At 48.7% G+C, this 13,095-nt stretch overlaps 1 protein-coding gene across 1 annotated transcript; it reads left to right on the top strand.

The window, feature by feature from the left end:
* Window positions 1-4,398: 4,398 nt before the first annotated feature.
* On the top strand, window positions 4,399-13,013 carry PRKRIP1 (PRKR interacting protein 1). Its single transcript, XM_032130383.1, has 6 exons — window positions 4,399-4,541; window positions 5,851-5,929; window positions 7,316-7,416; window positions 8,177-8,262; window positions 9,916-9,983; window positions 12,272-13,013. Exons 1-6 carry the CDS (start codon window positions 4,422-4,424, stop codon window positions 12,385-12,387), a joined length of 570 nt encoding a protein of 189 aa, XP_031986274.1. The 5' UTR covers window positions 4,399-4,421; the 3' UTR covers window positions 12,388-13,013.
* The last annotated feature ends 82 nt before the right edge of the window (window positions 13,014-13,095 follow it).

Here is a 13,095-nt window from a genome sequence, read left to right as displayed (position 1 = left end):
TCTGTCTCTGCCTGCTGGCTTGCACTGAGAAGAGAGAAGGAAGGGAGCGGAGAGCTCTCCTCACTGCTGAGCAGAGGGAGGAGGAGGGCGGGTCCAGGCTCTACAGGACAGGGTTTCCTCTCCTCCCAGTCTGTTATTTACTTTGTCTGGTTTGTCAGTGGTGCAAGTCACAATGTCTCCACCTCCCAAGCAGCAGGGATAATGGGGAATGAGCAGCCCTGGGCTGTGAAGGTGGCCCTCCCTTGCTAAAGGCCTGTGCTAGCATCTCCCAGCAGTTCCCCAAGGCCTGTCATTCCCCCTCCTCTGCCTTCATCTCTCCTGGGAGACTGTGCCTCATGCTCTGACGTTGTATGTCTTTCTAGTGTGCTCTTTTCTGCTGAGAATCCCCTGGGAAAACTGGAGCATTGTCCCAGACTGTACTGTGACAGCTCAGCAGTGACAGACGCAGCTAACACATGGTTTTTGGGGGGGTGGAAGGAACTGCTCAGCTCGGTAATCAGGCCATGGTTGTGTCATGATCCATTCACAAAAACATTCCCTCCCCAAAAGTCACCAGAGCCTTTTCACCACTCCTGGAGAGCTCATCCATCAGGAGCTGGGCAGCTGGGGAGGTGACACTGAGGGCTGTGCCTTCGGGACAGCTGCTCCTCCTGCCTCACGGAAAGCCGTTCACACCTCAGCTTATTAGCAAATTGACTAATTACAGCATCAGTCTTGCTGGAAAACATCCCTTTCCTTTCACAGGGTGTCTGGAAGGGCAGGGGCAGGACAAAACAGCATCTAACACAAAGATTTGATGGTGAAACAAGGGGAAAAGCAGCCTCAGCGTGTGGGCTGGATTCCATGCCAGCAGTGCCCTCTGCCCGGGGCCAGAGAAGGACTAGTCTGCAGGGATGCTGGGCTGGTCTGCAGGGATGCTGGCACTGAGCTGTGCCCTGGCACATACCATGAACGGGACAAAAATGCAAAGGGATTTCAGCAGCGCAGCCGCCCACGTTTCACGTGGGTGTTGGAGCTCCACGGCTGCTCCTGCCTGACGAGCAGGGTCTGTCTCAGCAAAGGATTGCAGTGCTTCCAGAAGGATCCCTTTGGTAGGAAAACTCCTCAGAAACACAAATGAGCTTCTCTGATAAAGATCAGGGAGCCGAGTTTTGTTGTTTGGTTCGAACTGACCTATGAAAACACTACCCTGTTCTAATGCAAATCCGCTGACCCCAGTAAGCCCAGTCCTGCCCAGATCCCAGCTCAGTGCTCTGATTTGGTGAGCTTTGTATTTTGATGAAATATTTTCTATTTTTGTATGACCCAAGTAACTATCTTGCCCCCCTCCCCAGATTTTTTTAAAGTAAAACGTGCGTAATACGTCAAGAGTCTGCACCAACTCCCTCAACATGTAGTTTGAGAGAGGGATGTTCCCAGGTCTCTTTCCCCACGGTTTGCGTGGGCTCTGCTGGATGACAGGCAGCTGTCTGTTTGTTTCCTGGGGCTGTGAGCTGTGGCTGGAACAAGCCACGTTCTGGGCAAGTGAATCCAGCTGCTCCCTGCAGCCCTCTGCCTGCCATTCTGCCTTCCTCCCATGGAGTCCTGGCAGCTCATCATTCTCTCCCCTGCTTTGGGAAGCTGTGTGGAGAGGAGGCTGAGAGGAAGAAACAGGGTTAAACTTTAGGGATTAGTGAGCTAAACCAGCCTGTGTTGTGCTTAGGACTCAGCAGAGGAAATTCAATCGATTTGCAGCAATTCTGCTTTGTTAAACAGTCTGCAGTGACTGAGAGGGGACAGGGGACCTGCCCTGGCCTCTGCAACAGAGCTGGTGTCTCGCTGGCAGGGCTGAATCCAGCCTGGCACTGGATGGTTTCTGTGCTGGTGGGCTGAAGAGGACCCAAGGCTGGGAGAGCCACGGGCACAGGAGCTGGGGAGCTGGCAGACAGCATGGAGGAAGCTGTTTGCATTGCTCCAGCCAGGGCTGAGACTGCAAGGATGCCTTCCAGGACCAGCGGCCAGCTGGGAACTCAGCCAACACTAAATTCACACCATTCTTTTACAAATCAGGTTGGTAAGACAAACACGAGACACAAACTAGTGTGATTTCCATAGCAACCTCAGCGGAGGTTGAAAAGTCTTTTGTAAACATAGGGCTGAACCTCAGGATCAGCTCTGATTTTCTCCACAGAAAGGGGAAGAGAATGGAGGCTTAATAAATTCAGGCCATACAAATGAACTATAAATCTCAGAAGGAGCCATTCCCAACCTCTCTGTTCCCCTTTCTGTCACCCTCTCCACATGCACAGCACGAAGCTGTCTGAAACCCAGAGCCCAACTTCCCGGCTCCGGCTTATCTCCATAAATTGCACAAAGGCTTATGCCCCTCTTCCATTGCAGCTGACCTTTACTGGCTAATTCTGTGACGCACACACAGCCCCAGCACATGCCATGCCATTTCTGTAGGGCCACAGCGACTTGAAACGAAATTTGGCTTGCAGTGGAGGCCTGTACTGCAGCCAGCCCCGGCTCCTCTTCCCCACCATGGCTTCCTCCAGCTCCGTCAGGCAAGCGTGGATTTGGGTGTACCAGCCCTCAGCTCATCCAAGCACTGCTCTTGCAAATCCCAGGTGTGAATATGGATGCAGACAGCACGGCATCCCCCCCTCCCACTACCCACCCACATCTCCCAGCACCCAGCAGGGCCGTGCTGTGGGGAACGGTGCTGCCGTTCATCACTGTCAGCACACAAAGCCCGCGGGCTGCGCTGGTTAATGACCAAAGTGACACGAACAGATGGCGCAGGCAGCGTGCCATGGGGGCACCAGGAAGTGCTGTATCGCTTACATCCTCACAGGGAAGGGATTTGGCAGGGCTGAGGGTGCCAGGGAAAAACACAGCAAATTTTCACCCTCCTCAGGCTCGGCCTGGACAGAGCGCAGCAGATGCCGGAGCTGCCTCGCTAATGCGGCCTGCTGGGGACAGACTGCACTCGCTGCAGCTCCGAGAACGTGCGTGAGGGGACAGGGGACATCGGAGCTCAGCAAACACAGCTTTGGCAGGAGCAGGATGCACGGCTACAGCTGGGACATGGGAGGAGTGACACAGGGAACAAGCTGTATCTGAGTATTTGAGTGTTTGAGGGAGGGTGTCAGAGGCAGGCCCTGCTCAGTGGTGCTGAGCAATGGGATGCTGGAGCTGCAGCTCCACCTAAACGTGAGACATGGGCCTGTTGGAGCGAGCCCAGAGAAGGCAAACCAGATGATTAGAGGGGTGGAGTACCTCTCCTAAAAGGAAAAGCTGAGAGAATTGGGAAAAGGTTTTCGGGGTGACCTAATTGTGGACTTTCAGTACCCAAATGGACAAGAAAGATGCAGAAGGACTTTGAATGAGAATTTGTAGTGACAAATGGGGGAACGGCTTCAAACTGAAAGAGTGGGTTTAGATTACACATTAGGATGAAATTCTTTGCTGTGAAGGTAGTGTCGCCCTGACACAGATTGCCCTGAAAATCTCTGACAGCCACGACCCCGGGAATGTTCAAGGCCAGGTAGGATGGAGCTCTGAGCAGCCTGCTCTAGTGGGCAGCATTCCTGCCCATGTCAGGGGGTTGGAATAGGAAGATCTTTTAGGTCCCTTCCAACCCAAACCATCCTGTGATTCTATGAGGAAGAACTTCTTCACTCTGTGGGTGATCAAGCACTGGCACAGGCTGCACAGAGAGGATGTGGGGTGTCTCCCAAAAGCCCTCTGGACACAGCCCTGAGTGACACACTCAGGGGACCATGCTGCAGCAGGGGGGTGGACGGGGTGACCCCAGCGATCCCTTCCAACCTGAACCATCGTTCTGTGACTCTGTGCCTTCGAAGAATCCCACTGAGGGTGGCAGAGCACTGGGACAGGCTGCCCAAGAAGAGCGTGGAGTCTGTCTGGAGACATTCCAAACGCACCTGGATGCGTTCCTGTGTCACCTGCTCTGGGTGACCCTGCCTTGGTGTGGGGCTGGACTGGGTGATCTACAGAGGGCCCTTCCAACCATAGTTTGGTCACTCTGTGCCTTCAGCCTCCGTCCACGCTGCAGGGTACGGACATTAGGAGGAGCAATTACTTCACAGAAACGGTGATTAGTATTGGCACAGGCTGCCCAAGGAGGTGGTGGAATCATCGTCCGTGGAGCTGTTCAAGAAACAACTTGTAGCACTCAGTGCTCTGCTTGACAGGGTAGTGATAGGGCAGAGGTTGGGTTCGGTGATCCTAGAGGTGTTTCCCGACCTGATTCCGTGGCTCTGTTGGCGCAGAGGGCCCCGCACGGGGGTCCCTCACACGGGGGTCCCTCACAGAACTCCCGCCTCTCCCCAGCCCTCACCACACCCGCCATGACAGCGCCGCCCGCGTCGCGGGCCGTGACGTCACGGGAGGCGGGGCGCGGCCAGGGCTGGAACATGGCGGCGCCCTCGGCCCCGCGGCCGCCCCGGCCCCGCAAGGAGCCGCAGCCGCTCGTCATCCCCCGGAGCGCGGCCGAGGAGCAGCGCCTCCGCCTCGAGCGCCTCATGAGGAACCCGGTGAGGGCACCCGCCGGGGCACTGCCCGGGGCGGCGGGAGAGGAGAGGGACGCCGAGACCCCCACGGGGTCCGTGAGGGAAGAGAGACACCGAGACACCCCCCGCCCCCAGGGTCTGTGAGGGGAGAGGGACACCGAGACCGCCCCGGGGTCCGTGAGGGGAGAGGGATACCGAGACCCCCACTCCACCCCCGGGGTCTGTGAGGGCAGAGGGACACCGAGCCCCCCACCCTCGGTGTCTGTGAGATGAGAGGGACACCGAGACCCTCTCGGTGTCTGTGAGGGAGGAGGGACGCCGAGACCCCCACCCCGCCCCCAGAGTCCGTGAGGGGAGACGGACGCCGAGACCTCCACCTCTGGCTCTGTGAGAGAAGAGGGACTAACACTCCCTTTCCCCTCCTCCGGGGTCCGTGAGGTGAGAGGGACCAAATTCCCCTTTCTCCTCTCCGTGTCCGTGAGGGAAGAGGAACCGACACCCCCTCCCCGGGCTCTGCCAGGAGAGAGGGACCAACCCCCCTGTTCTTCCTTCCCGGTTCCGTGACGGGATCTACACACGCCCCCTTCCTCCTTGCCGGGTCCTCAAGGGGAGAGGGCCCGACTGCCACACTGGGTTGCTGTGAGGGAAGAGGGATCCGTCTTTTGTGGGATTCTGTGAGGAGAGAGACGCTTCTCTGGGAACGCAGGGGCCCTTCCGTGCTCTGCCCGCTGGTCTTCCCTCTATCCACTGCTTTTAATGTGCGGGAGCATGACCCTGGTCCTCTAACTGGGTGTTTTGGTCCTTTCCTGAGGAGGTTTTTGCCAGGAGGAGATTCTCACCTCCTGCTCTGTGTGTGCTGGAGCAGGCTGAGACTTCCTCACACGGCATTCTTCCTCTGACCTTGCACCATGTGTTCTCCCTCCCCTGCTCTTCCCTGTCCTCTAGCTCTGGCATGGAAGGTGCACAAATACCTTTCGTCGTTTCCCAGACTACTGGTACTGGAATTATATTCAGCTCCCACCAGTGCTTGGAGGTGCTGACATGATTCCTTCTAGTTCCCATGCTGAAAAGAGGCACAGACACTCCTAACCCTCCTGGGGTTTGTTGACCTGCAGGCCTGAATGTGAGGGATAGAAAGGATCCCTTCTGATTCTCCTCTTCTGCCTGCTCCTGATCCCTGTGCATGAAGAAATTGCTGCAGCTGTGCTCCTTCTGAGATCTGTCAGTTGGTGGAAGAGGCTGTTGTCAGACGTATCCCGCCTTTCAACAATGTGTTAAAATTGCAGACTTTGCTCCTGGAAGATACTGATGGCTGGTTGGTTTGTTCTTGCAGGAAAAGACTGTACCAATTCCTGAAAAACTGAATGAATGGGCACCACGACCTCCCCCGGAGTTCGTTAGAGATGTCATGGGTAAAGATTCTATTCTTCAGATAACTCTGGGTTCAGCCTCATTTAACTTAGAAAAGTGTTAAGCAGGAAAGGACAGGGGTGGTTTTCTGCTGCTCATTTTGCTGGAGAAAAGAGGTGTGAAATGTGCTTTGAGAGTTGATTTTTCAAGTTTTATTTGGTTCTCTGGTTCCACTTTTCTGCTGGCTGTCAGAATGCAGGGAGAACAAAGCCCGTGGCACTGCAGCACGTGGGCTGCCTGCAGTGCAATAAGCTGCTGCTCTGGTGATGACAAGTAAATGATGATGAGTAAGTCTGTCCTCTCCATGGATCTGAGAGCGCTCTGGAAGATTAGCAGTGTGAAGTCCCTCTTTTGACTGCTTTGAGTCTGGGTCTCAGGCCATGAGAAGCAGGCATCTGCAGCAGGTGTGACTGTGTGTGCTCAGGTGGGGAGCTGGCAGCTGTGCCAGGACACTAACCCAAGTACTCTGTGTACACTTTACTTTTACCTGCAGGGATTAAATATAGTAGCTGTGGTATAAACTGGCTGCATGTAGAAGTTCTGTCTTTCTTTGAGACCTCTGTCCGTTCTAGAGGTTGACTTTTCTTATTTCAGAATAATTGATCTTGGTCGAAAGTTTTTATACTTCTGAATAAAATCTTCAGCTTACTGGAATCTCCCCCATGGCTTTTTCAAATAGCTTTGCTGTGTGCTTGAGTTGAATTGTCTTGTTTTTCTGGGAACACCTGATGTGCTGGGATTCTGTTGGTATTGAGAGCACCCCTGTTGCAGTCCCAGCTGCTGGGTTTTAATTAGGTGTCTTCTTTGAGACTTGTATTCCTGTGCTTTCCCTTGAGAAATGGCTCTGGAGACAGGGGAAGAGAGTGGAGCACAATGCTTAAAGCTCCTGCAAGGCTTCAATATGCAGGTTGATGCCAGGAAGAGAGTGCTGTAGAGATTTAATTTATGAAGAAACAGTTAAAAACTGTCAGTGGATCTGTCTTGCATGGGAAAGTACAGTATCACCTTTTACCACCTTTCTGTTGACCTTTATTTTGTGTGCAAGATGCTGAAAATTATTTGGAAGCAGCATCAGCAGCTAGCTCACCTCTGCCTGTAAGAGAGTGGGGAGTGCATTTCATCTCTAGTTCTTTGCCTGCCTTGATGTGCAGCTAAGAGTGGGCTCTCCAGGGGGATAATTGTGGGACCTGCAGTGACACAAAAGTGTGTGGGTTTGCAGCTCACTCTGGCTTTTGGTTGTGAGTTATTTTAGTTTAAAATGGTGACAACACTCTGTGTGTTGTTGATAATTTTCATCTGACAGTGCCCTTTCCTGTTCCCCAGCTGTAGTCATTTGTGAGCATCTATTTACCTTCTTTCCTAGCAGACTTAACTCTTCCTCGTTGCAGGTTCCAGTGCCGGAGCTGGGAGTGGGGAATTCCATGTGTACCGGCATCTCCGTCGGCGAGAGTACCAGAGGCAAGATTTCATGGATGCCATGGCTGAGAAGGTCAGCACAACTCTTTATAACTCCCCCCACCCCCAACTATTTGTTGTTCATTGCAATTCTGTGTTTTCTTTGAAAGTCATGTACAAATAATTCCGTTCTGAGCCACCCCTTGTCAGAGGAGTCTGTAGGAGTGTGTGATCCATGGTGTCTGTGTCAGTACTGAAACATTCGGTGCTTTGTGTCAGACATGCTCCATCTCCTGTGTTCCCTGGGGTCCTAGCACACAGTAAGGCCTCATGGGAATGTGTGTGTTCTCAAGCTGACTTGAAAATGCTTTAAAAGCAAGGAATCCCTGGTAACACTGCCTTGCACAGACAGAAACAAAGTGAGTGCCTGTGCACAGAGTCCAGATGTTTCTTTTAAGTCTTGATCAAGTAGAATGACTTGATCTCTTTTAGAGAGCACTATTGTTATACTCTCTCCTGGCTGAGATGAGTCCGTATGTTAATGTTTGTGTCTCCAATTATTCATTTGTTTTTACTGAAACGTTCATTAGGGCAGAAGCCCAACCTCCCTCATCTGTTTTGGTGAGGATTCCTCCCTCAGAAGGTTTCAGTGTTTGGCTCAGGTTGCAGGTTAAAAACGCTGTCTGTACAGGACTCATCCCTAGGAACATGGCTTTGTATAAAGAAGCCAGACAAAATCTGGCAGAGCTCCCTTCTGTATTTTGCTAAAAGACTTCTCCCTAAAAGGACATGACTTTTCAAAGAAGTATTTTAATTTAGATTGTGACCAAAGTATGACATGTGATCAATTACAGCAAAGACTAGATGAGGAATTCCAGAAGAAACTGGAGAGGAATAAGATGATTGCAGAAGAGCAAACAGCAAAACGCAGAAGGAAGCGGTAAGGGCAGATTTTTCCCAGGAGGCTTGACATGGAAACCCTCACTCCCTGTGCCTCATCTGTAGCTGCATGCTCTGGATAAACACTGTCATTCTGTGTCTGCATCTATCAGCTGGGAAGTCTGGCTGTGGAAATTAAATTTGTCAGTGTCAATGTTTGGTTTCCAAAGGTAGCTGCAAACCTGACAGGCTTTGCTGGGGTGGTTTCTTTTCCGTGGCATTGCTTGCAGGATAACTTTGGACTGGTTGAGCTGCTTTTGCTGACACTGTGGTCTTGACTGCAACGTGCCTCACTCCATATTTGTTTTAACAGTGTCAGGAAAGGTTTGTGTGTATATCTGGCTTAAGTTTATGTCTGAATCATTTGATCCCAAGCAGTTTCAGTGCAAAAGTGGGTGCTGCTTCATGGGTAGGCTGCTTCTGCCTCCCTCATTGAAATGTCTGGCAGGCCAAGTCTAATAAGTTAGGTGGAAATACTAAAAAAATATTAAATCCATCTTTCTCTTAAATTTTAGACAAAACGAAACAGTTACAAGATTGATGCTCTCGAGAAATAGCCTGAGCATTGTAGTGCAGTGGCACGAGAATTTAAATCCCATTCTCTGTGTCCAGGATGTTTCAGAAATAGCACAGAATCATGCTCGGCTCTTTCCCAGGGTTGGACCCTGAGCAGCCTCTCCTTTGCTGCTTTGCATGCTGTGGCTGAGAGTTGCTGTGGAAAGGCTTGTGCAAGGTGACTCACTGCCATGTTAACACAAAAGTGCACAACACAAACACTGTTGCCATCTCAGTTTAATTTAATGTGGTCCAACAGATGGCCAGCAAGTCAGATCTGGCCTGCTGCCTCTTCCCTGGCTGAGATGGAGAACAACTATTCCAACAGCAGATGCTGCCTAAACACTAACACCTCCTTGTCCCCCTGCTATGCTCTAATGGTGTGGCTTTGCCCTGCGGGAGCCCCTCTAATTTTCCTCACCACCCTTCTCCTTTGTCCTGCCCCAACAGGTACAGTTCTTAGCTCTCTGTTTCAAGAGAGTTCATTTATGGTGTTGAGAGAGGAGCATGTGAATGCCAGGCTGCTCTGCCTGTGTCTGCTGTTAACTTGCCAGGTTGCCTTTGCTGGGCAAAGAGAGCTGGGTTGTATGAATTGAAATTCCCTCTTAGCCCCAGTGCTACTTCTAGGGCCTGACATCCTGAGAAGTACAGCCAAAGAGGAAGGTCAAAGCATACTGCACTATTTTTATTGTCTTCAATTAAAGTATATATTACTGGTGATTTTCCCCCCCATTGTTCAGTTTCTGCAGTCTGGGTTTTACATGATTTTTCTTTCGAGCTTATTAGCCTAGGTAGCTAAAATGTGGGGGCAGCTTCATTTTTGTTCCATCTGTGCTCTTGGAGATTATTGTGTATCATATAGTTTTGGTTGCAGTGGAGTCATGAAAGACTTTTAAAAAATCTATTAATCTAAAAACAACATGGAAAAGTTTCTCTTGATCACGTGCTAAGTTTGCTCTTGCTGGATTTTCAGTTGAGGCCAAATTTAAATGGAATTTCTCTTCTGAAATCAGCTTTTCCAAGATGTCTGTAATATTTCCTTTATCAATGAATTTATCAATGACTGGATTTTCCAGAGTCTTTTTTCTTTACTTTATAGCCAGAAATTAAAAGAGAAGAAACTGCAAGCTAAGAAAAATAAACTTGAACAAAAGAAGCAGGAAAAAGGTCAGTGAAATTTAGTTTACTTTTCTCAGGACTTGGTTCTGTTCCCTTATTGAAGCCTATAAGGTTTTGTTCCACCCACCATCCCAAGCATTCTCAATACATGGATTAAAGCCTGAGCCTTAAGCTTGTTATTTTAGCTAATGTTTCAAAATCCTCTTTGAAAGCCATCTATGTTGAGGTTTAATCTTACAAATAACTTGGCTGTTTGTGAATATTTTCCATTTATTAGGGGAAATTTTGGACAGCAAACTCTGGAATCTGAGTTTGTGTGTGTTTTGCCCCAGCTATTTTGATAAACTGCAGATTCAGAACCTCAGCTGCTCAGAAAGGCAGTATTGTTCAAGGCTGTGCTTTTTTAAAGTATATTTTGAATGTGTATGGGAAAACAGGTGGAAAAAGAATGCACAGCTTGGGCAGCAAGAAACTGAGTTATAATTTTGTGTGTAAGAAATTGAGCCACCTTGGTACCATCTGTTCCACAGGACCATTTTATTTGCGTAGAAATAAAGGTGAAAAACCTGACTGCCTCTGTTCTCCTGCAGTCTTGAAAATTAATGTTCAGCAATGTCAGTGTAACTGTGTGCTCAAACTTTTGCATACTTGTTGCTTCTTTGCAGTGTTTCAGTGAGTATATTTTGGCTTACTCTTTGAAATAGTTGTCCTCTGTGAATTAGCACACAAATTGTTAATCTTAAAGTTACAGCAGTTTCTGGTAATTCTGCTGGAACAGTGACTTGCCTGACAGTTCTACCTTATTTGTGCTTTGCTTTTCAGAATTGGATCTGTTTCAGCTGAACCACTGCCAGCCTCCCGTGTAAACACGGGAGGACAAATTGTTAGGTTAATTTTACTTGTGACAGCAACTGAATGTAGTAGAGTGAATTTTTTGGGTGTTTTGTTTTGGTTTTGTTACCTTTTTTTTTTTTAAGCTACTCATTTATGAATTGTAACAGGGAAGAGATTTTAAGTATGAGTCAACATACTTGTGTTCATTTTGAGTGAGCAAACAGAATACTCATCCCTTAGGGAGTGGCTGGGAGAGAGGAGAGCTGGATCAGGGACTGGCACTGTGGTGTGGGATTGCCGTGTCCCAGCTGTGGGACTGGAGTGGTTTTGTTTGGCACAAGTTCCTGAAAGACAGAATCCAAACTCGCTGGTCTTTGTAACAGTTCTTAACTCTTTACAGTTTGTGCTTCTCTATGTAAAATAATAATATCGGGGAGAGAGAAGCCCCTCTTAGCCATTTTTAGTCTACTGAGAACAGCCTTTCCTTTTTGTAGTTCTGTGTGCCCTGGGTTGTGATCTGAGAGTTTTTTCAGATTAATTAAAGTGTATTTGTTGGATGTGGCAGGCAAACATTTGTCTTCCTTTTTGAATGAATAAATGAAACCTCTGAATTGCCATGTTTCATCTTTGTTGTAGCAAAAACATTAAGAATAAGGGTTGGCACTGAATGAGGTCAGCTGTTAAGGTTGCATTAATGAACAACTCCCAATAAACCCTCTGAGTTCAGCACTTCACCACGCGGTGGCATCAGACCACTGATCCTAAATCCTGCGTGAACTGGTCAGGACATTGAGAGTGTGACTGGGCCTGAGGAACAGGAAAGGGGTGGAAAATGGCTCTTGGATTCAGGTCCCACTTTATGCCGTACCTCATTTTTATTATCGGTTATTTAATTTCTAGTAGATGTCTCCTGGTTTTTTAGCAGACTTCACAAGTTTTCTGTGACCCTTGTTAATTTTAGGCATATCTTTATGAGTTCCTGTACTTGCTGTATAGCAAACAGCCTGTAAAAGTTTATGGCACCTCGTGGAGTTTCTGTGAACTTGGATAGCTGTAGGAATATATTGAGTCTCGCCTGTGGCTTCCCAGTGCTCTATGTGATCCTTGAAAGTTCATCCCAGCCTGCAGAGGTGAGATTGGGAATGAGATAATCTATCACCTCCATGTTTGAAAGAAGTAATATTCCAGAAGAGGTGGAGTTGTTTAATGATGGACTTGGTAGAGTTGGAGGTAAGGGAATTCTCCAAGGGAAAGTTTGATATTCTGACCTCCTCATCACTTGGCAGAATTAATAGAACCTGATTTGTGTTCCCTGAGTATCTGGGACTGCTTAGTTGTGAGATACTTTACAAGGAAGATGCAGTGGAATATGTTACCCATGCATGCTAATCAGCCTGGCCTAATACACATTTGCTGAGCACCTGAGACTGTTTTGTTGTGAAATGCTTGACAAGGAAGCCAGGTGGGAACACCTCATCCATTCATCCTCTTTGTGTTTGTAGAACCTGGTCAATCCCAAGAGCAAGGCAGCAGCGAGGATGACGAAGAGGATAGCAAGGAGGAGGAAGAGAAGGAAGATGATGCTGAAGAGCCAAGTTTTGTGATGGGAAGAGGATGAGGCCTTCCAGGGACAGCTGGAAACACTGTTCATTGCTTTATATTCAGGAGCATGAAAGTCTTTCATCTCAGCCAAGCAGAACCCATTGGCGTACGTTACATCTGCTTAACGGGGCATGGCCTTCACGTCACAGGCCCGAGAGAAAATGATAGAGAAATGCCAAATAAGAGATTTTTTCTTAATTGCGTGTATAACTGCTGTGCAGTCTGCTCTAAGTTTGCTCTAAAGAGTCAGCCATAAGTCTCTATGACCCTAGAGTTCTTTCTAACATGGCCCAGAGTGTTTTTCTGTCTGAAAGCTAAAACATAACTATTACCATTTAAGGGAAATATTACTGTGAAGGCTACGTGTTCTACTTATGTTGAAGCTGGTAGCAGTGGGATACATGAATCTAGGGGAGGAGTTTAACCTGAAGTAGAAAAGTGGTCTGTAGCCAGACTCTCCTGCACTGTGAGTGTTCTGCATTTGGGGTTTTGTATGGGGTCATCTCTAACCCAAAGAAATCAGTTTATGTTGCTAGACAAGTTCTATAGATTTTTAATCAGGATCCCTTTTTTAATGCTAAAACTTTCCCTATTGCTTTTCTTCCATGTTTTTTAAATTAATAAAAGGGATGTGTTGGATTGTTCTGTCTTCTATTTTTTATTTTTGGAAGAGGATTTCAGTAAAATAAAGAGATGCTGCAGTGCTGCAGGAAGGGACAAAGAG

This window comes from Corvus moneduloides, chromosome 20 (genome assembly GCF_009650955.1).
Source record: "Corvus moneduloides isolate bCorMon1 chromosome 20, bCorMon1.pri, whole genome shotgun sequence".
NCBI classification, from domain to species: domain Eukaryota; kingdom Metazoa; phylum Chordata; class Aves; order Passeriformes; family Corvidae; genus Corvus; species Corvus moneduloides.
This window is presented reverse-complemented; position numbering and strand designations above follow the sequence as displayed.

Excerpts from the sequence above, each read along its gene's own strand:
- PRKRIP1 (XM_032130383.1), top strand. The coding sequence starts at position 4,422 with ATGGCGGCGCCCTCGGCCCCGCGGCCGCCCCGGCCCCGCAAGGAGCCG. Across the intron at positions 7,417-8,176 it reads TGGATGCCATGGCTGAGAAG|CAAAGACTAGATGAGGAATT; the intron begins GTCAGCACAACT and ends GATCAATTACAG. Across the intron at positions 9,984-12,271 it reads ACAAAAGAAGCAGGAAAAAG|AACCTGGTCAATCCCAAGAG; the intron begins GTCAGTGAAATT and ends TTGTGTTTGTAG.